Source organism: Rhopalosiphum maidis, chromosome 1 (genome assembly GCF_003676215.2).
Source record: "Rhopalosiphum maidis isolate BTI-1 chromosome 1, ASM367621v3, whole genome shotgun sequence".
NCBI lineage: Eukaryota > Metazoa > Arthropoda > Insecta > Hemiptera > Aphididae > Rhopalosiphum > Rhopalosiphum maidis.
In genome coordinates this window covers 50,106,051-50,124,873 of record NC_040877.1, presented here as the reverse complement: position 1 = coordinate 50,124,873, position 18,823 = coordinate 50,106,051, and the positions used below count along the sequence as shown (strand labels likewise).

Genomic DNA, 18,823 nt, shown 5'->3' with positions numbered 1-18,823 from the left:
AACTGTAAAATGAAACCAGCCAGCTACTCTGAATACAACAATCAATGTAAGTAGGTAAACTTTAATTTGTAACTATAAATAAGTACTTACTTATACCTACACTCTGCAGGAGGTTACATTGTATTGTATCGAGTAGTTAGTTACAAGGTGCATTATGTAGTATGTAGGTAGTATTTATTTTCAATTAGTATCCAATTATCGTGCTCAATTCTAGAAGAGTTTTAGAATATTAGTAGAATTTAATTTCTATAAATAAAAAAAAATCATAAATTGCGCTATTGACACATTTTATAAAATTAATGCTATGCGAGGCGATATTTGAAAAATGATTACAATTTATTTTTATTTTTATATAAATGTATTTATATTTAAGTAGGTAGGTACTCGTTGAAAAATATATTTGAATATTTTTGTATTACAGTATTTAATTTAATATATAATTTAATCTATTTTAAAAGTATTTTTAACCATTATTATAGAATAGAGTGAATGGCGATGATCACTAGCTGGTTTTGGGTGGGGATGCCTTATAATAACTTCTTATATACAAGATGCTGCTCTGGTAATTAAACTTGAAATTAAAAAAAAAAAAAAAACCTTGTGCCAATGTTCGATTAATTTTATGCAGTTTTTTTTAATCAAACACAAATTAAAGTAGCAGTCTACTTGTATTGTCACTGGACGACTGGACGTTGAAAACAATTGTATTTTCTTCTACTGTTTCGTCTTCGGTACCGTGCAGTGGCCAAATAACATATTATATTTTATTTATCGCATACACGTCTTATCGGGCGTACGCTAACAGAACAGGTACGATTAAAAAACATGATTATTACATATTATTATATCAGTAAGATCTATTACAAATTCATACTAACCTTATTTGAAAAATTAATTAAATTTGATTTAAATTTTATTTTATAACTAAATCCACAATAGTGGAGAAAACAAAAAAAATATTATGTTTTAGTCAATATTTTTAGAAAGGTAAGTATAACTTATAAATTTATAATCAACTATATTTTGGCATAAATACATTTTAAAAATATTAAATATTTTTATGTTGCTTAAATAATGAAAAAAATAGCAGAGATCATTCTGTTGTATATAATAGATTTCGAGTGCATACAGGAACTACGTTATTAAATTGGTCACTGTAATGGATGTGTTTAATTTTGAATTCGATGATAAATTAATATGTACGAAAAAATATTTCGAGTGGGCAGTGTAAGAATATCAGCTTTTAATTTCTAAGGATATTTTTTTAGTTTATTTTTCTACTGGTAGGTAGTATAGTAGGCTTATAGACACATAGATGAAGTCAAACTAGTGAAATTTATGAACAAATTTTGATCACACGCTCACGCTACAGACGTTTTTATGTGCTTAACAGTGAACAGATATTTATTAATTATTTTAAAAATATTACAAACCAGTTAATTGGTTGTTTTTATTGACATTTTAAATTTTTCTTTTATTATTTTCGGGAAAGACGAGTGACTAAAGAATAATAAAATTTCAACTCCTAAATTAACCAAAAGGGAATTTCATAAATTTGAATGATAAAATATTGTTCTATTGTTACGAGGATAAACTATAAATATAAATTGTATGAAATATTGGACGACGCAGTCATTTAATAATGTACTTAATTATTTTGGATGCTTAAAAACTATTTTATTTAAAGCTAGTTTCATTTAGTCTCGTGTAGCAATTCTCCTATCTTCGCCTATGGGTTGTTGAACTATTTTTTTCCGAAAGCATTATATCATTTACATATATTTTATTGTTGTTAACTATTATAAGTCAATACCAACGTAGACAGTTACTACTTACAGTCGAACTACGTGAATGATACAATTAGTTCTACAAGATCAGTCGAAATATTTCGTTAATTTAGTTGATTTATTTCATATAAATAATATGATGAAAATTAGAAGCTATTTGAGTTTATTGAAACGCAAACATTCGAAATTCCAAAAGTTACGAAGTTACTGTATATTTTTACAAATGTCTTTCCTATTACGATTATTATCGTATATACTATATAATATTAGGTACTGATATGAAATCGTGCATGAACATATTAAAATAATAACGTAACATGTTTTTAGTTTTTTACTGTTCATTGTTCGTGGACTTGTTTTTGTCCGTAAAAACTTATAACTGTGTAGGTTATCGTTCCAGTGCAAATAAAAATATCTACTATATTATCTTTTAACTAAGCTTGAACTAGACTTTTTTTAATTCCATAGTCGTAAATTCGCGAATAATAAGTATTTGTGCGCGTATGTGTGACATAATAATATAAGTTATATGTATAATGTATATATGCGCATTGTGTAGTTCTGTGTTACAATAGTATGATGTATGTGTATTGTTTATGTATAAACGCATTCCGTGAACATATGTCAACGTATAAAATACGCGTGTTTGATAATATTGTAAACAGCTAGAGATATAATATTATTATCCCAGTTACTGTTGCATATTTGTATCACATATTACTTATACGATTTTAACACACTCCTGAATGGCGACGATAACCGGACAAAGTAATATACTATAATCGACAAATTAACAATTTCCAAGATTATCAAAATGGTTGTCTAGGACTTAGTGTGGTGTAAAATAATGACCTTAAGTCTATGAATAATAATAAAAAATTCAATAAGCAATCTATCCACGGCTGACATGGTTCATGGTAATTTTTGTATAGATTTTATTAAAATTAATAATTTTAAGTCAGTGGCATATTTGAGGGGGGCATTTATAGGGGTATTCCCTCCTTGAGGATCTAGACTTGTTTTTTTCTTTTTTTACTGTTTTGTAGAAGCTGTAATTATAAGTTAAATTCCATTATTATGAGTATTATGACTAGGACGGGACGTGGCTTTACTAAATATTCATAGACACGGTCATTCAAATAAATGAGGTTATTGATATGTTTGCTGCCGCGAAAAACAGAAATATAGACCTTATAATACAATTATTTTATGACTACCTATGATTATAGACTATATTATATTAAAATTTAAACTTTTGAGCATAAATAATGTGCTTTTTATTGTGTTGAATTTATTTTGGATTATAACTGAACAAGTTTGAATCAATGTTAAAACCCTAACTAAATAAAAAAAAATAAACTATTGTATTCACATTTCCTTATATTTTAACAGCTGAGAGATTTTCGAATTTGCCCCCCTGAAACATTGTCTCAAGTACGCCACTGATTTAAGTAACTATATACCTAAGCTGTATTGATAAAAAAAACTGTATCATAAATCATAAGGCAACTCACAAAGTGATTAGTCCACTTATTTTTATTTTTAAATTAAGTTTTTTATTTTTCAATTGTAAAATATATATTATTATCCTTATGCGGTAGCTATTATAGAATTTCAATTCATTAGGTATACATTTTGATACAAAACAACACCTTAAATGTATACTAATATAAAGCAAAAAATAACAATAATGTACGAAGTGCTATTTATTATTTAAATTAGTGGATGATTTCCTTGATCAAGCGACGAGTGAATATTGTAGGTATCTGGTATATGCAATATTATAACATAAATTTGTTGTATAATTAATTTTTATTTGTTTAGGTATTTATATTTTTATTGATCTTAATTACAACTTTGGTTTCTGAATGGCCATTATTAGTTACACTTTAGATTTTTTTTTTCTCACAGATAAATTTTAATTTGATAACCGATTAATTATTTTTATAAAAATTAACGTTTTTATGTTGTCTTTTGGATCTATTCCGTGTAAATCATTTAGGCCAGGAGATTTCAACTTTTAGAGACAGTGAGCCACCTATTATTTTAAAAATATTTTGCTGATTACATTCGTAATAAAAAATATGTTGAAAAATACATGCTATGCTAAAAATGTGTGCGTCGGGCTCAAATATTGAAAAGACGGGTCATGGTTGATGACTATGAGGTGGTGTTCTAAGTGGTCCAACCATATTTATAGAATTATATTTAATGAAAAGGAAAACGCTAAGCGGTGCAGAGAGTTAAAAATACAATATTATTGTTATTAAAATGTTCAGTTACATAGGTTGTATTAACTTATTTAAATACAACATCTCAAAAGTTTATGGTTGTGTTTAAGGTTTAAGGAGAGAGAATATAATTAAAGTTTGTATAACCAACTAATTATTGTGCTACATGATGAAACTCGAGCTTAAAAATATAATATATAAGTATGTGATGCATATAAATATTAAATTATATTTAATCTGATCATATAAATACATTGTTAAAATAGATAGGTATCAATAATAAATTTGTCCTGAATTTTAAAACTAAGTAAAATGTATTTAATTTATAGGTAATATTAATGCGAAATTGAATTAATTTATATTTAGGACTTTATTGTTTAAACTTCAGATATTGTATTTGTTTTATGAATAATGACATTAAATTGTATAAGTATTAAGTTAGCAATTACTCACTCACCAATAATAAGAAAGCATATAATAATTATCCCTTCTATTGATAAAAGTGTTTACAGAAAAACATAGGTAGTTTTAAGAAAACATCACTTTAAAATCAATGTATAAGTACAGGAACATTCTTCACGTATATTTGTGTAAATACCTGATACTATATGTTTCACAAATAACGAAAGCATCTATGTCCTTGTCCTTGTTAGTTATGCGAGTTGATTTGAAACCCGTTATGACTTATGAGATGATCATTATATGATAAATAGTAGTTATAGCAAAATATATGGTAATAATAACAATAAATAATATTTGACGAGATTTATTTTTATTGTATCAGATCAGTTATTTTTGAGTATATTTTAATATTGATTATTTGAACAATATTCAATTGCAGTTGCATTTATATATAAAAATATTTGATTTTTGAACTTTACAGTAATCATACAATCTACATATACTTCCCAAAATAAAATTATTTTATTAACTTTTCACGATTCCAATAGTTGTTATGATATAGCTATATAGGTATCTATTATTTTCAAACATTGTATGTTATTGCTTCCGTGTTGTTAAATGGCCTTAAGATTTTATAACGTTAACAGAGGAAATAGTCGCTTATTACTGGTTAAATTCCTTCAAATATTTATAAATCCTAAAAAAAATGTGCATAGAATGTGAATTACAATTATTGGTGAATCGCACAATATTGTATAACCTACTATGATGTCTTGTCATTTTTGATATAGATAACACAAATATATAAGAACATATTATTATTTTTTCGGTCAGAAAGAATCAACCGTGGACTATTTTTCAATAACATACAATTAACAAGTATTTTAATTACAATTATATAGCCATGGTCACTGTACATCATATTGTATATATATAAATATATAAAGGTGGTAACAAGTAAGTGACGGTCATGTGATCGTATTATAAATTCGAAGTCACTTAAACATGAATTATTAATATTTTTTATATTTAAACAAATGTAACCGTTTATGACATTCAAAAGTTGGATAGCTGACACACCTATGTTCTCTGAACATTATTCTAAGTACTTACAGTTTACACGGCTACATATTATTGTGTTTTTAGGTACCTGGGGATAGTAAAACGAGTTTATACAAGGCACATCATACGTTTGATTAGTGCGTGTTTTGTAAACAGCCTTTTCATTTTTAATCGTTATTTATATTATTAATTATTATAAATTATATATACGCAATGCGACAACGGCATAATGCCATTAGACAGCCCACTGTTCGCGTGATAGTTTACGGACAATCGTTAAATGATAACACTATTAATGCTAATGAGTGTGGAATGTATATACGCAGATAACCGTATAGATGTGTGAACGATGCAACCATATGAATTATAAATTATAAGCATTACCCTTACGCGCGCGTATACGCAACAGTGTAATAATAATAATAATAATAATATAATAGTCGTACTGTACGATATTCGATCGTTAGTGTAATGTTAGAGACTCGGCAGTGTCCATACGCGTACGATACCACAATATAATATAATATATATAAAGTCATTCAAGTCTATATCTTCTATACTATATATACCGGAATATATTATATGTTTGTGTAATATACATCGCGATCTATAGTGCATTGTATCGTGCACATGGTATAACCACAGTTAATATAATATAATATCATCATTACAATTTAATTTTTTTTTTTAGTGACTTTTAGGTTTTATTTTTCCGTGTCCAGTCATTGTTTACAATATTGATTCGATTGGTATAATTATAATTGACAATCTGTACATAACTATCATAGAAATACGAAAACAGTACATTATTACCAACTCAATTTATTCCATATAATATATAGTTTTTGGACTTGGAGTTTCTCGAGTAAGTAAGTACCACTCGATTTTATATATAAATGAAAAAAAAAAGTCATACGCGATAAACTATTGTATAATAGATAATAGGCAATTTGAGTTGTTTAATTTATACCGACTGGAAAATGTTTTAATGAAACCCGTATAAAACCGATTGCACTGTAAAAATGTTTAAGAATACAAATAATACAATGGTTAACTTATTAATTATTACTAAATCACACACACACACACACACACACACACACACACACACACATATATATATACAGGGCGAGCAGTTTATGTTTAAGACGTTTAAGTATTTAAAGTTTTGATAGGTGACACACAGGGTTACCTTGCAAAATGTTTGTCCACTACTCCGTTTGTCTAAACTTTAAATACGTATAACTTATAAACTACTCGCCCTAAATTCGATTTTTAACCACAAAAATATAATACATTTATGTTGGTATAATTACGTAATATGTATGATACACAGGTATCTCTCAAATTAAAGTCTCTTATGAATACTTTTACATATTATGATATACAAGGTAATTCGCCAAACATGCTCACGCCTATTTTTAATTTAATAATGAATTTATTTAAATTCTAATTTTATAAATTATTTATATATTTAAGAACATATTTATATACCAATTAAAGAGTGACTTGTGGTCAATTTAATATAGATTCTGACCGTAGCAAAGAATGTATTTATTTTACAAAGATGTGTGTTTTTTTATTTGTTTGTCTTTGAAGACACTTTTTTAGTAAAATCCTTTGATCATTGACTTTGATCTAGCTAAAAGTTGGTTCTAGTTGATGTTTTTGAATGATAAAAATTAAAAATTATCTTAACCTCCTGAGAGAGGGGAGGGGTACGGAAATTTGTTAAAATAGTAATATTATTACTAAAATAATTGTTTAATTGTTTGGTGACCTCGCTTACTATAGATTTTATTAATTTATCGTTTATAATGATTTATCTTTGGATTCAAAATCAACATGTTTATTAGTCTTTTAAGTGTTTACTTAATGATGAGTTACACCCGGCAATAATATTATACATCAGAACAATTATCTAAATGACGGATTTTTTTTCTTATTTTCATTTTTTTTTAAATGAGAACCTTTTTTTGTACATTTTAAAATGTTTAATGCATCTAAATCAATTCTTCGTGGTTTTTGAGTTATTTATTTTCTATATATTAATAATATGTCTGTGATTATAGGTTTGGAAAATATGGGCACTATAATAATTTGAAAATTATTGTAACCAATATTAATACATCAACATTTTATGATTTGTAAAAATTGTCATAGTATAATAAACACAAAAATTAGATCTTATTTTTATATATATATATATATATATAAAACCATTTTTAAGGACTAATATCCTTATAATATATACATTTTATTAACTCAGAACTACTCATTCAAATTTTGAATTAGAATTATCAACATTTCTAAAAAAAAGAAATCATTAGTTTATCATATTACAATAGAACATGTTGATTTTTATTTAAAAAAATAAGTTTGTATAAATATTGAAAATATTCCATCAAGTAAATAGTATATACCAACTTAAAAATTCATTGTTAAAGGAAAAATGGGGAACATTAACAGTGAATTGCCTTTTATTATGTTATTGTAAAATTATGATAAAGGATAATTGATATGTTTAGGTACCTGCCGTCGAATATTAGAACAATGATTATTGTTAACGCTACGTATATTAACTAATACCTATTTAACTTAACTGTTATATTTATAACTTGCAATGTTCAATGCTTTTTAATTGCTTGTAATATAGAATATATTAAATATATTAATAATCTATTTTGTATTAATCTATATTTATTTTAAAAATTAGTAAATATGACTATGTGCATTTTAAATCGCGGTTATTATTATTCCATAAATGTAATTATATAATTCAAGTTAATACATAATTTTAGTAACTTAACAAAAAAAGTTATATTTTTTGTAAAACTCAAAACTAAAATGAAAATTAGTATTTTTTGAAAATAAGTGATAGTAATAATCATTATTATTACCTAATATAGTAGTAATACCTATTGTTTTATATTCTTATAAGGTCTATGCAGTTGTTTATGTATAAATATACAATTCTAGAAAATACTGACAAACACAGGGCAAGTCACCAAGTATGATCACTTCACTCTTTTTTATCTTTTACAATGCAACTAAAAAAATGTTGATATTTGAAATTATTTTATTATACCTAAGATCATATTTTTAAACAATACGATTTTTTTACCTTTTTTAGACTTTTAGTGATCGTAATTTTTTTTCAATTAAGAATAAACATTTTTACTGTACATTTTTAAGCAAACTCATTTTTGAAGATTATAATGCATTTGAGTCGAAATTTAAGCGAAAAGTTTCTATATTAAACTTTATGTAGGTACTAACTACTAAGGATTATTATCCTTATTAATAGTTTTAAATTAATTTAAAAAAAAGATGTTATATTCTAGATTGTTCCTAGTTCTTGTTAAATCCAGACAATTTACTAAAATTTACTAATTTGTTAGAATATGAAGTCGATTTTTAAGTAAAAAGTACATTTACTAATTGTACTCAATTAATAAAATTAATAATTTACTTTCACATTGTTAGATACGCAGATATGAATTTATACACGTGATAAACAAATATATTCAGTATTTTAGAAAATAAAACCATATGTAAAGTTCTCTCTTTGTTGAAAGATTTATGTGATTTATGGACTAAAATTATTTAAGATAAAAATAAATCAAGGTTACAATTAATAATGATGTTTTCAAATTATTTAATCTTAAACCAGGTAAAAGCTAAAAGCAAAATAGGTAACAATTTCTAAAAATAAAAAAATGAATACAAAATGAATTGATTATTTACATAGTAATGTAAAAAAATTAAAATATAAACCAAAATAAGGGAGAAATTAAGTAACTAATTTGCTGCATGTATAGTAGATAATATATGTTTCTTAAGTAAGTTACTGTAATATGTATGTGTTCAATGTAATGACAAATATATGTAATAAAAACGATTCTCAATGAAGACGGTCTCTCAGTGTGAATAAGTATAGTTAGACAATAGTATAAAATAAACCTAAATGTTTTGAAAATATAATTGTGTATTTAATAATATACATAAAAGTCTCCATGAATAATATTTTTAAATTACAATAAAATAACCAAAATCGTTCTTTTTTTTTCATTTAAATATCTAATTTCATTTAAATTTAACTTCAAATATCTATAAAAAAAATATGTTTAAACATTTCTTAGATTTGTTTTGTTTAGATGAGAAAAATTTATAGGGAACCTTGCATTAAATTTTCAAGTCTTGATCACAAAAATTTAACATAATATACATTTTAAACTCCAAAATTACTTTCATATTTTCGTGATTATGACAAATTTTGTAAAAATTTGAACTTTTTATAGGTACATATAAAAAAAATATACACCTATATATTTTAAATATTTTTAAATAGCTATACCAACTTTTGAGAAACTTTGTATTCAGTTCTTAAGATTTTTTAAATTGCAGACTAGATACTTCGTTTTTCAGTTTTCATTTGCTTTGTTATTTGCTACGACAAAAATATCAAAACCATCTTTGCCATGGTTTATGGCAATATAAAAATGCAGTCATATAACAACAATAATCAATCTTTAACCAATTGAAATAATATCTTATATCTATAATAAGCCGTCTCTCATCAATTCGTTTATTTTTCCGTTAATAAAAAAGAAAAAACCTCGAGTGCCCAGTGCCCATACTGTACCGTTGATTTATTAATTGTTTGCGCTAGATGGAAATATTTTGTCACACACACGCTCCATATTTCTTATACAATTATTTATTAATAATTAACGTGTGTACAGTTGATGATATAATAATGCGCGTTGTCTAATTTTAATGGATCCTAGCTATACAGCTGTAATATTCAGACATTGACCTGTGGATGCCAATAGTAAACTAACAATTATTGGTCCCCCAGTCCACGTGAAATAAAACTTTTGATTGATCAAAGGGATAATTTTGAGCAGGAACTACTTATAAATTATAATAGGTAGGTATATCTATAATATTCGAATTTTAGCACTTTTCATTAGCGTTTCATAATTTTACATACGTTAAAAAAAATGATTTTAAATAAATAAAAGTTATATAAATTATTTTTAACACTGTTAGCTCTTTAGAGGACTCCATACCCGCATATGTTGTCTCTGTCTTACTAACGTATGAAATATGCTTTTCATGATATTATTATTTTAAAGTGAGTTACAGTTATGTAAAATATTGCAACTTTAAAATGTCCATAACTCACTTTAAAATAATAATATCAATAAAATCATATGTCATTGTCTAGATAATATTCTTACCTTTAAATTTGATAATAGGTAAATTTACTCTAATATTAAAGCTAACATCACAAAATGTATTCTGCTAAACGAAATTTTGTTATGATGTACGTTAGTAAGACAGGGACAACACATGCGGGTATGGCGTCTTCTTAAAAGATAACCATAAAGTTAAGTAATCAAATACATGATTATTTTGTATAATATCATGTAGCAGTATTACTCTTAGTTAATTAAAAATTAATTTAGGGTACCTATTCAGAATATAAAATACGGGATGTATTATGCATTTTTAAATAATTTAAAACATAAAAATAATATTAAAGGTCTTTTTTGGAGTTAACTCAATACATAAAAAATTACGACCGTTAATTGAATTATTTTTTAAATAATTTAGAAAAGCCTAAATTATTGGATGACATATATGATATTTTAACGTAAAATGTAATAATAATAAAAATAATAAGTAAAAACCAATACGTCTATGATAAATAGTAGTGCGAATATTAGTATTATATTATAAAGAGAGGCAAATTAAGGTAGGTACTGAGCTTTTCGTAAAAAAAACGTTTAAAACGTATGTTAGAGATGGAATTTGAAATTTGAAGAACGGGCAATTTTTTGGCCATATCGAAATGTTTCTTTGTCAGAATACTCAGAATGGCTTGTAACCAAAACTGTTCCCAGTGAAATGTCCACAATAATTATAAGAATAATAGTCATATTTTTAATACTATAATATTATTTATAAATAGAAAATTATCATGTAACATACCAGCTACTCTTAACTTATTAAAAATAAAATTAATACACACAAAAAAAATATAGGTACCTATATATTATAACTGTTTTATATTTATAATTTTAATGATTTAATTTTAAGATTTATCTAAATGACCATTACTAATGATGATAACGATCGACACCAAAATCGATGTGAAAAAATGGAGGTAAACGAAAATATAAGATCTCAATACACAATAGGCAGCAACGACTTTATACGTAAGTAAATACGAATCATGTTGAAATGTATTGAAAAAAATCAATTGATATATTTTATTAAACATTATACTATAGTTTGTCCTGCGAGAGAACGCACCGTTTTTGCGCATCCCCCCGCGTCACCATGCTATCAAAACTGGTTCGTTCATGGCTGGGTATCATTGGGGAATGCGCAGAAAAACTGATTTTGGTCGGTTTGCGGTTTGTTCTCTTTCTCTGGACAAAGTATAGTATACGTTTTATCATTTATGATTATTACTGATTACTTAACTCTTAAGATTTGCAATAAAAGCTTATAAAAAAAAAAACAAATTTTGAATTGATTTATGCTAATATTAATTAATAACAATTTTGAATAAAATACGGTTACTAATTAATAAAAAGCAACAAATTGAATTAAAAGAAATTGATTTTAAATAAGTTTCACAGTTGTAGACGAAGTCGGTGAAAGACCTAAGAAAAATGTTAAGGAAAAATTACATGAATTCTCATCATGTCTAAATAGTAATTCAAAGACAGTATTTACGTACAAAACAATCACCAAAAGACTACCGATTTTACAATGGTGGCCGACGTATTCCTCAGCAGACTGTATCGGAGATCTTTTGGCAGGCATTACGGTCGGTCTGACGCTCATACCACAGTCGATGGCCTATTCTGCTCTAGCTGGTCTACCGCCACAAGTAAATAAACGGTTTTATTTTTAATTTTGTTCGGTTATATTGTTACTATTTTATACTTACTGCATTTAATCGTTTCCAGCAAGGTCTTTACGGTTCGTTCATCGGTAGTTTGATGTACGTCTTCCTCGGGACTTGTAAAGAAGTACCTATGGGACCGACGGCCATTATATCTCTAATGACATACAACACGCTCCACGGACTCGGACCAGTATACGGCACTTTGTTGTGTTTCTTAACAGGTGTCATTCAATTGATAATGGGCTTAGTGGGACTAGGTAAACATCCAATGTACATAAGGTCTATGGTTTAAACCCGATGTTTAATTATTATACTTTTCGATATTATCATAGGCTTTTTGATCGATTTTATTTCTGGACCAGTAAACTCAGGATTTACATCAGCCGTCGCAATACTCATTGTCGCATCACAAATCAAAGACTTGATTGGCGTAAAAGCTGCGGGTACAACGCTAGTGGATATGATAATATCGATATCCAAAGATATAAGTCATTATCAACTGGGCGACACATGGCTTGGGATAATTTGCATCGTTGTTATTCTTCTGTTGAGGGTAAGTAGGTATAAAAATGGGTTACGGGATTCAATCGGCTATGTTCATTTTACAACGTACTACCGCGTTACCAATCGGCTGTATTTTATGTTCACTGTTTTAAAAAATTTAAGAGAATGGCTCTATGTCAAATCGGACCTAAGGACGTGAAAGAGCAAACCATGTTTCACAAGATTATGAACCGATCTATGTGGTTGATTGGTACATTCAGAAATTCGATAGTAGTTATTGTTAGCAGTTACGTGGGTTACGTGTACATAACTTCGACGGGACACGACGTGACCTCTAACGAAATACCGCCGATACCGTTCAAAGTGGTGGGTAAGTAGAAACGAACACTGTTGCAGACCATCACGACTACCACTATGGTAGAAAACCACTATCTATTGAGTCGTGGTTACGGTGGGTAGCGGGTACACATGGTACCAATTGAAAATTATAATGTGTTCCAGGTAAAATACCATCGGGCTTGCCAGAGTTCGACCTGCCAAAGTTTAGTATCGCGAGAGATAATGGAACGACAATAGGATTCTTTGAAATGGTCTCGAACATAGGCTCTGGAGTTATAGTGCTACCGATAATTGCGTTGATTGAAACCATTTCCATATGTAAAACGTTCGGTCAGTTAAATATAATGTAATATAGTTGTAGAAAGTCAGTTTTATACAGAGCCGTGTTAAGAGTGGTTGAGGTACTACACATTTGTTAGTTTCGTAACAATACATAGGTGTGACATTTAAAAACATCTCTTGGCACCATATTTTCAAAAAATATTTAATTTAAAACTCTAGTCTTAACTTTGTTACAAATATAAAGTATAATACATTAATACCTATATACCTAGTCAATTTAAAGTATATTGTAGACATTATCATTGATTATACCCAAATACTATTTACTAATATTATAATCGATGTTATTGTACTTTAGTTTTACACGTAAGTATTTTATGTTTAATAATAATAACCAATGTTTTAGTACGTATATAGTTTTTGATTATATTGACTCAGTAGAAATAATCTTATAAATTATAATATTTCAAAAAAAGTAATTTATATGGTAAATGTCTAAGTTATAGCGGGTACAATCATTGAAAATATAATTATCTATTATTATATTAAATTCCTTGCTGGTTATTGATAAGTGTTTTTAAAATGTACGTTTCTATTAACTATTAACTATCATCAATATGAAAATATCAGAATTGAATATTATTGGTTAAAAACCAAATATAAAATGAAACAAAACTTCTTGATATATTACTTGTACCTATATTATAGTGTACAAGATTCGTAGTAAAAAGTTACCTACTTATTCAGGTTATAATAAATTTAAAGTTCAAATATTTTAATTTTTGAATCAATCGTTTAAATTTATACCTCTATAATGGTCGGCGGGGTAGAACCTTCAACCTTTTTACATGGCTCCGAATTTCGTATAGTTTCTGAGTTTCGTGTTATTGTTTATGACGACTAATTAATGACTACTTAATTTATTTCTCAGCTGATGGTAAGCCTGTCGATGCCACTCAGGAGTTATTGGCGACCGGTCTGTGCAACATCGGTAATTCGTTTTTCCATGCGTATCCTGGCACGGGGTCTTTCTCCAGGAGCGCCGTGAATGCAGCTAGCGGAGTTCGAACTCCGATGGAGGGTTTATACGCCGGTTAGAATGTAACATTTACGAAACCTAATCACACATTTCGAATCGTACAACATCGTCGTTATTTTTGAATGTTGATTTGTATTTAAACCAAGAAATTATTAATATTGTTTTAGGTATTTTGGTTATTTTTGCCTTGCTTTTTTGTACGCCCTATTTATACTACATACCAAAAGCGGCTCTCGCGGCCATCATTATTGCCGCAGTTATATTCATGGTTGAAGTGCGCGTGGTCAGGCCCATTTATAGATCGAAAAGTAAGTATATGGTTTTTACGTTTATGTATATTTATTAAAATTATGGTGAAATTCATTAAGTTTACATTCGTGTATACAACGAATGGTAATGTCGAAAACGCTCACCTCCATTTATTCCGTAAATAATTTATTTATTCAAATTATGAATTTTGGAGTTTTTTAGTAGATAGGTATACTTAAGATATTTTTAATTATTTGGATTTTTATACCATAATAGTATCTAATGTACCAATTATCTAGTGGTACAAAATTATTATTTTTAAATGAAGACCAATATCTTTTTATTGAAAATCGTTATCAAGTGATTATTTTCGAAAATTTCGATTTATCTAAATTAATCTTTAAACGAATAGTTTTTGAGATATTAAAATGTATAGTATAAAGATACTTATACTAATATGCAAAAGGATAATAATCCTTAACAATTGTTTTACACAAATGTAAGATTTATCATAATACATGCAATATATTTTAATTGAGTACCTTTTTATTAATAGTTATTATTTATTATATAATCAGATATTTTTTATAAATTATAGAATGTCAATAGATTATTATAAGTAAGTTATAAGTTATTATATTATTAACATAATTATTGTGAGAATTTTTTGAATTTTTTTTTTATTTTTATGTTTACATTTTTTTTTTTTTAGAAAGTGATCTCATACCAGGTTTGGCGACATTTTTCGCTTGTTTGGTTTTACCTCTAGAAATAGGAGTTTTAATAGGTATCGGGTTGAATTTGGTTTCGATTTTATATCATGCAGCAAGACCAAAACTATTGATTGAAGTGCATAAAGTATGTAAACGTAAAATTATTTAAACGCACTTTAATTTGTCCTGAAAAAAAATCATGATCACAGACACGGGATGGCATAAACTATTTGATGGTCACACCAGACAGATGTTTAGTTTTCCCGTCGGTCGATTACGTGAGAAATTTAGTGATGAAACAAAGTTTAAAACGAGAACTTCCCGTTGTCATCGACTGCTCACACATATATGGTGCGGACTTTACCGCGGCAAAGGTCTGACAAACAATTACGTCATTAATAAAATATATATACCTAAATAGATATTGATTTTTGTACATTTCATTCAAGGTTATCGAGATGTTAACACAAGACTTCTCAAAAAGAGGTCAAGCTCTGTTTTTCTATAATTTGAAACCTAGCGTGGTAGCTGTATTCGAAGGAGTCCAGCCTAAAGGATTCATAACGTATTATCATAGACACGACTTAGATCAGTTGTTCCAAAGATGGAAGTCAGTATTCATACCGAATAGTTTTGTTGAAATACTTTTAAATGAATAAAAACTATTATTTTTTAGACAACAGCGTCAACAAATCGAACATGCGTCAGCAGAATGATATTCAGAGTTCAAAATGCATATTATTTCTGTCAAACAATTAAATTTAAAAATTGATGAAGATCTTATGATTTATGAATTATATTTATAATTTTAATATTTGTTCACGATTATACATATTCACACATGATTTAATTCCATTGACAAAATTGGTATATTTATGTGTACCTATTTATACTAATTTATGATTCTGTAGTGAATTTTAATATTTTATTTGTATCTTGTATGATTTGTTTGATTTATTTTTACTAGAAAATATAAATCATTATTTTTAAGCAGACGATATACCTATGCATTTTTAATATTTTGAAACTAGATAATAAGATATATAACGCTATGGATTTTATTTATTTATATTAAAATTATTACAGTAGAAATCAGTATAGTGTTAATTTATTTTAATAATATCATTGGAAAAATATTTATTCTTTAAGCAAAAAAAAAATCAAAAAATAATACACACAAAGAGAGCAAGAGAGAGAGAGAGAGGAGAGCATTTGTTATTTTGATTTTTAACGAACTTGTCTTTCATAGTTATTAAATAATATTTTTTTAGAATGTGTGTGTAAGTGTAACATATATAAAATAGAAATATTATGTGTATTCTGTATTGCAACATCGCAACGTCAAATAGTGTATTAACATATTATCTATTAAGTAATATGTTTTTATAAATTACTATATGCTCTTAATAGTATTGTAAAACACAATAAATCATCGATATTATAATTAGTTATTGATTAAATTATTTATTTTTCATCAAATAACTGGTTATTACATTATTTGGTGTTTGTTTTATTTTGTTATGAACACAAATTTTAATAAATGTCTTAAAATTGGTTAAAACTGAAAATTAATGATAAATCTATGCATATAGGTATTGTCGTTGTTTTTAGAACCATACATGATACATGTATGTATTTTTCTGTGCCACCTGTTTTATTTCTAAAACTCATAACCATAAGTATTAAAATATTATATATTTTATGTAAATTTGACAATGACATAGAAAATAATTATATTATTAATTAGCTAAATTACCCATCGTTGCCGGGTATTAAAAATATAAAATATGACCTTCCGATATTGTATTTATAGATTATCAATTTTATCTTTCAAATTAACCAGAATTACTGTCTGCATGCTGAAGATAATAATTATTATATTATATAGACTATATGATGTGTGTTACCCAATATAATTCGATAATATTTGTGCTTAATCATGCACGGACTAACGTAGGTAATTCAAACTTATTTAACTTGTTTTTTCTATTACAAACAATCGACAGAATTTATTTAAGAAATACAGCATAACTTAACACTGTATGTCAGTATACTTAAAGTATAATACTGTAATGGTAATAGCCAATATGTACATAATATAAGTGAACTTAGGTATTTGTATACGAGATCAACTTTTGAATGTGCCACTACTAACAGATATCAAAAATCTAACAAAAAAAAAATGTTTTCCATTAGGAAAACCTTTTTTAATCTCTCTAGGGACTGAATAATGGAAAATGAGATATTTAAAAATAGATATTTTATGATTTGTATTACTAATTTAAAATGTTAATTGTACTTCAATATATATATGCTGTTTCAAAAAAAATTCGACCAAAACATAATTTTTTCAATTTTTACTCTTTTTAACCCCCTTAGGGGTTGAATTTCATAAAACCCATTCTTAACAGACATCTTCTACTTATATGCTACCTATCTATTAAATTTAAGCTTCACTGGTCGAGTAGTGTTCGAGATTTCGTGTACAAATTGAAAATACCAAATTTATTTTATACCTACCTATAGATAGATAACAACTAAATATCAATAATACAATAAATGCAATATTTTAGGAAATAATTGTACTAATCTACCTTAATGCTTAATATAAAATTAATTATTTTAATAATGTATTATTATAAATATTTAACATTTGATATTGGTACGATTATCACAACATATTAGGACTGTTGTAAAATGTACAACACGTGACTTCAAACTTTCATCCCCTATTTCAACCTTTTCAAGCCTTTTATCGCATCAAAAGGTAGAATATTAAGTCTTTCGCGCTTTTTCCAAGTTCTAATCTTTTTCTGTACTAAATTTCATTAAAATGGGTTCAGTGGTTTAAGCATAAAAGCATAACATACAGACAGAGTTTACTTTTGCATTAATAATGCCTATTAAGGGATAGGGATATAGGGATTAATATTAATATTATATATAATAAAGTAAAGGAGTATGCAGAATTATATATTTTCGACATAGTATGATAAATTGCGTAAGCCGATAATAATAAAAATTTAAGTATCCATTGACACTGGGATGCAAAATAAAGAAATTATAGGACTAGGTATTTTACAATATTTAAAAATAAAATATTGCTTAACACCTACTCAATAATTTTATGTTTAATGTGTTTTAAATGGATTAATGAAATTGCTTTGGCTTATTTTTCATTAACTATAATTATGTATTTTTCAAGTGCCAATTAAACAGGAAAATAAATGTAAATATGTACTGTAATTTTGAATTTGGCTTTATACAAACTAAATATGTATATATTA

The 18,823-nt window shown here is 26.7% G+C and overlaps 1 protein-coding gene across 6 annotated transcripts; it reads left to right on the top strand.

Annotated features, from left to right (window-relative positions):
• The first annotated feature begins 657 nt into the window (after positions 1 to 657).
• On the top strand, positions 658 to 16,513 carry LOC113557511 (sodium-independent sulfate anion transporter-like). Of its 6 annotated transcripts, none has more exons than XM_026963113.2 (14): positions 658 to 810; positions 6,174 to 6,351; positions 11,591 to 11,709; positions 12,145 to 12,392; positions 12,472 to 12,667; positions 12,743 to 12,963; positions 13,077 to 13,284; positions 13,416 to 13,583; positions 14,467 to 14,628; positions 14,742 to 14,882; positions 15,536 to 15,681; positions 15,746 to 15,910; positions 15,986 to 16,146; positions 16,213 to 16,513. In XM_026963113.2, the coding sequence occupies exons 3-14, from the start codon at positions 11,601 to 11,603 to the stop codon at positions 16,250 to 16,252; spliced, it is 1,965 nt and encodes a 654-aa protein (XP_026818914.1). In that variant the 5' UTR covers positions 658 to 810; positions 6,174 to 6,351; positions 11,591 to 11,600; the 3' UTR covers positions 16,253 to 16,513. The 6 variants fall into 6 exon arrangements, with proteins under 6 accessions (XP_026818914.1, XP_026818883.1, XP_026818899.1 ...); XM_026963082.1 differs by having other exon boundaries at positions 12,139 to 12,392; XM_026963098.1 differs by having other exon boundaries at positions 6,174 to 6,347; positions 12,139 to 12,392; positions 16,213 to 16,252.
• Positions 16,514 to 18,823: the final 2,310 nt, after the last annotated feature.

Bases quoted from the DNA above. Each gene is read 5' to 3' on its own strand.
- LOC113557511 (XM_026963082.1), top strand. From the start codon at position 11,601: ATGACCATTACTAATGATGATAACGATCGACACCAAAATCGATGTGAA. The intron at 11,710-12,138 runs GTAAGTAAATAC...TAAGTTTCACAG, and splicing joins AGGCAGCAACGACTTTATAC to TTGTAGACGAAGTCGGTGAA. The intron at 15,911-15,985 runs GTCTGACAAACA...ATTTCATTCAAG, and splicing joins CGGACTTTACCGCGGCAAAG to GTTATCGAGATGTTAACACA.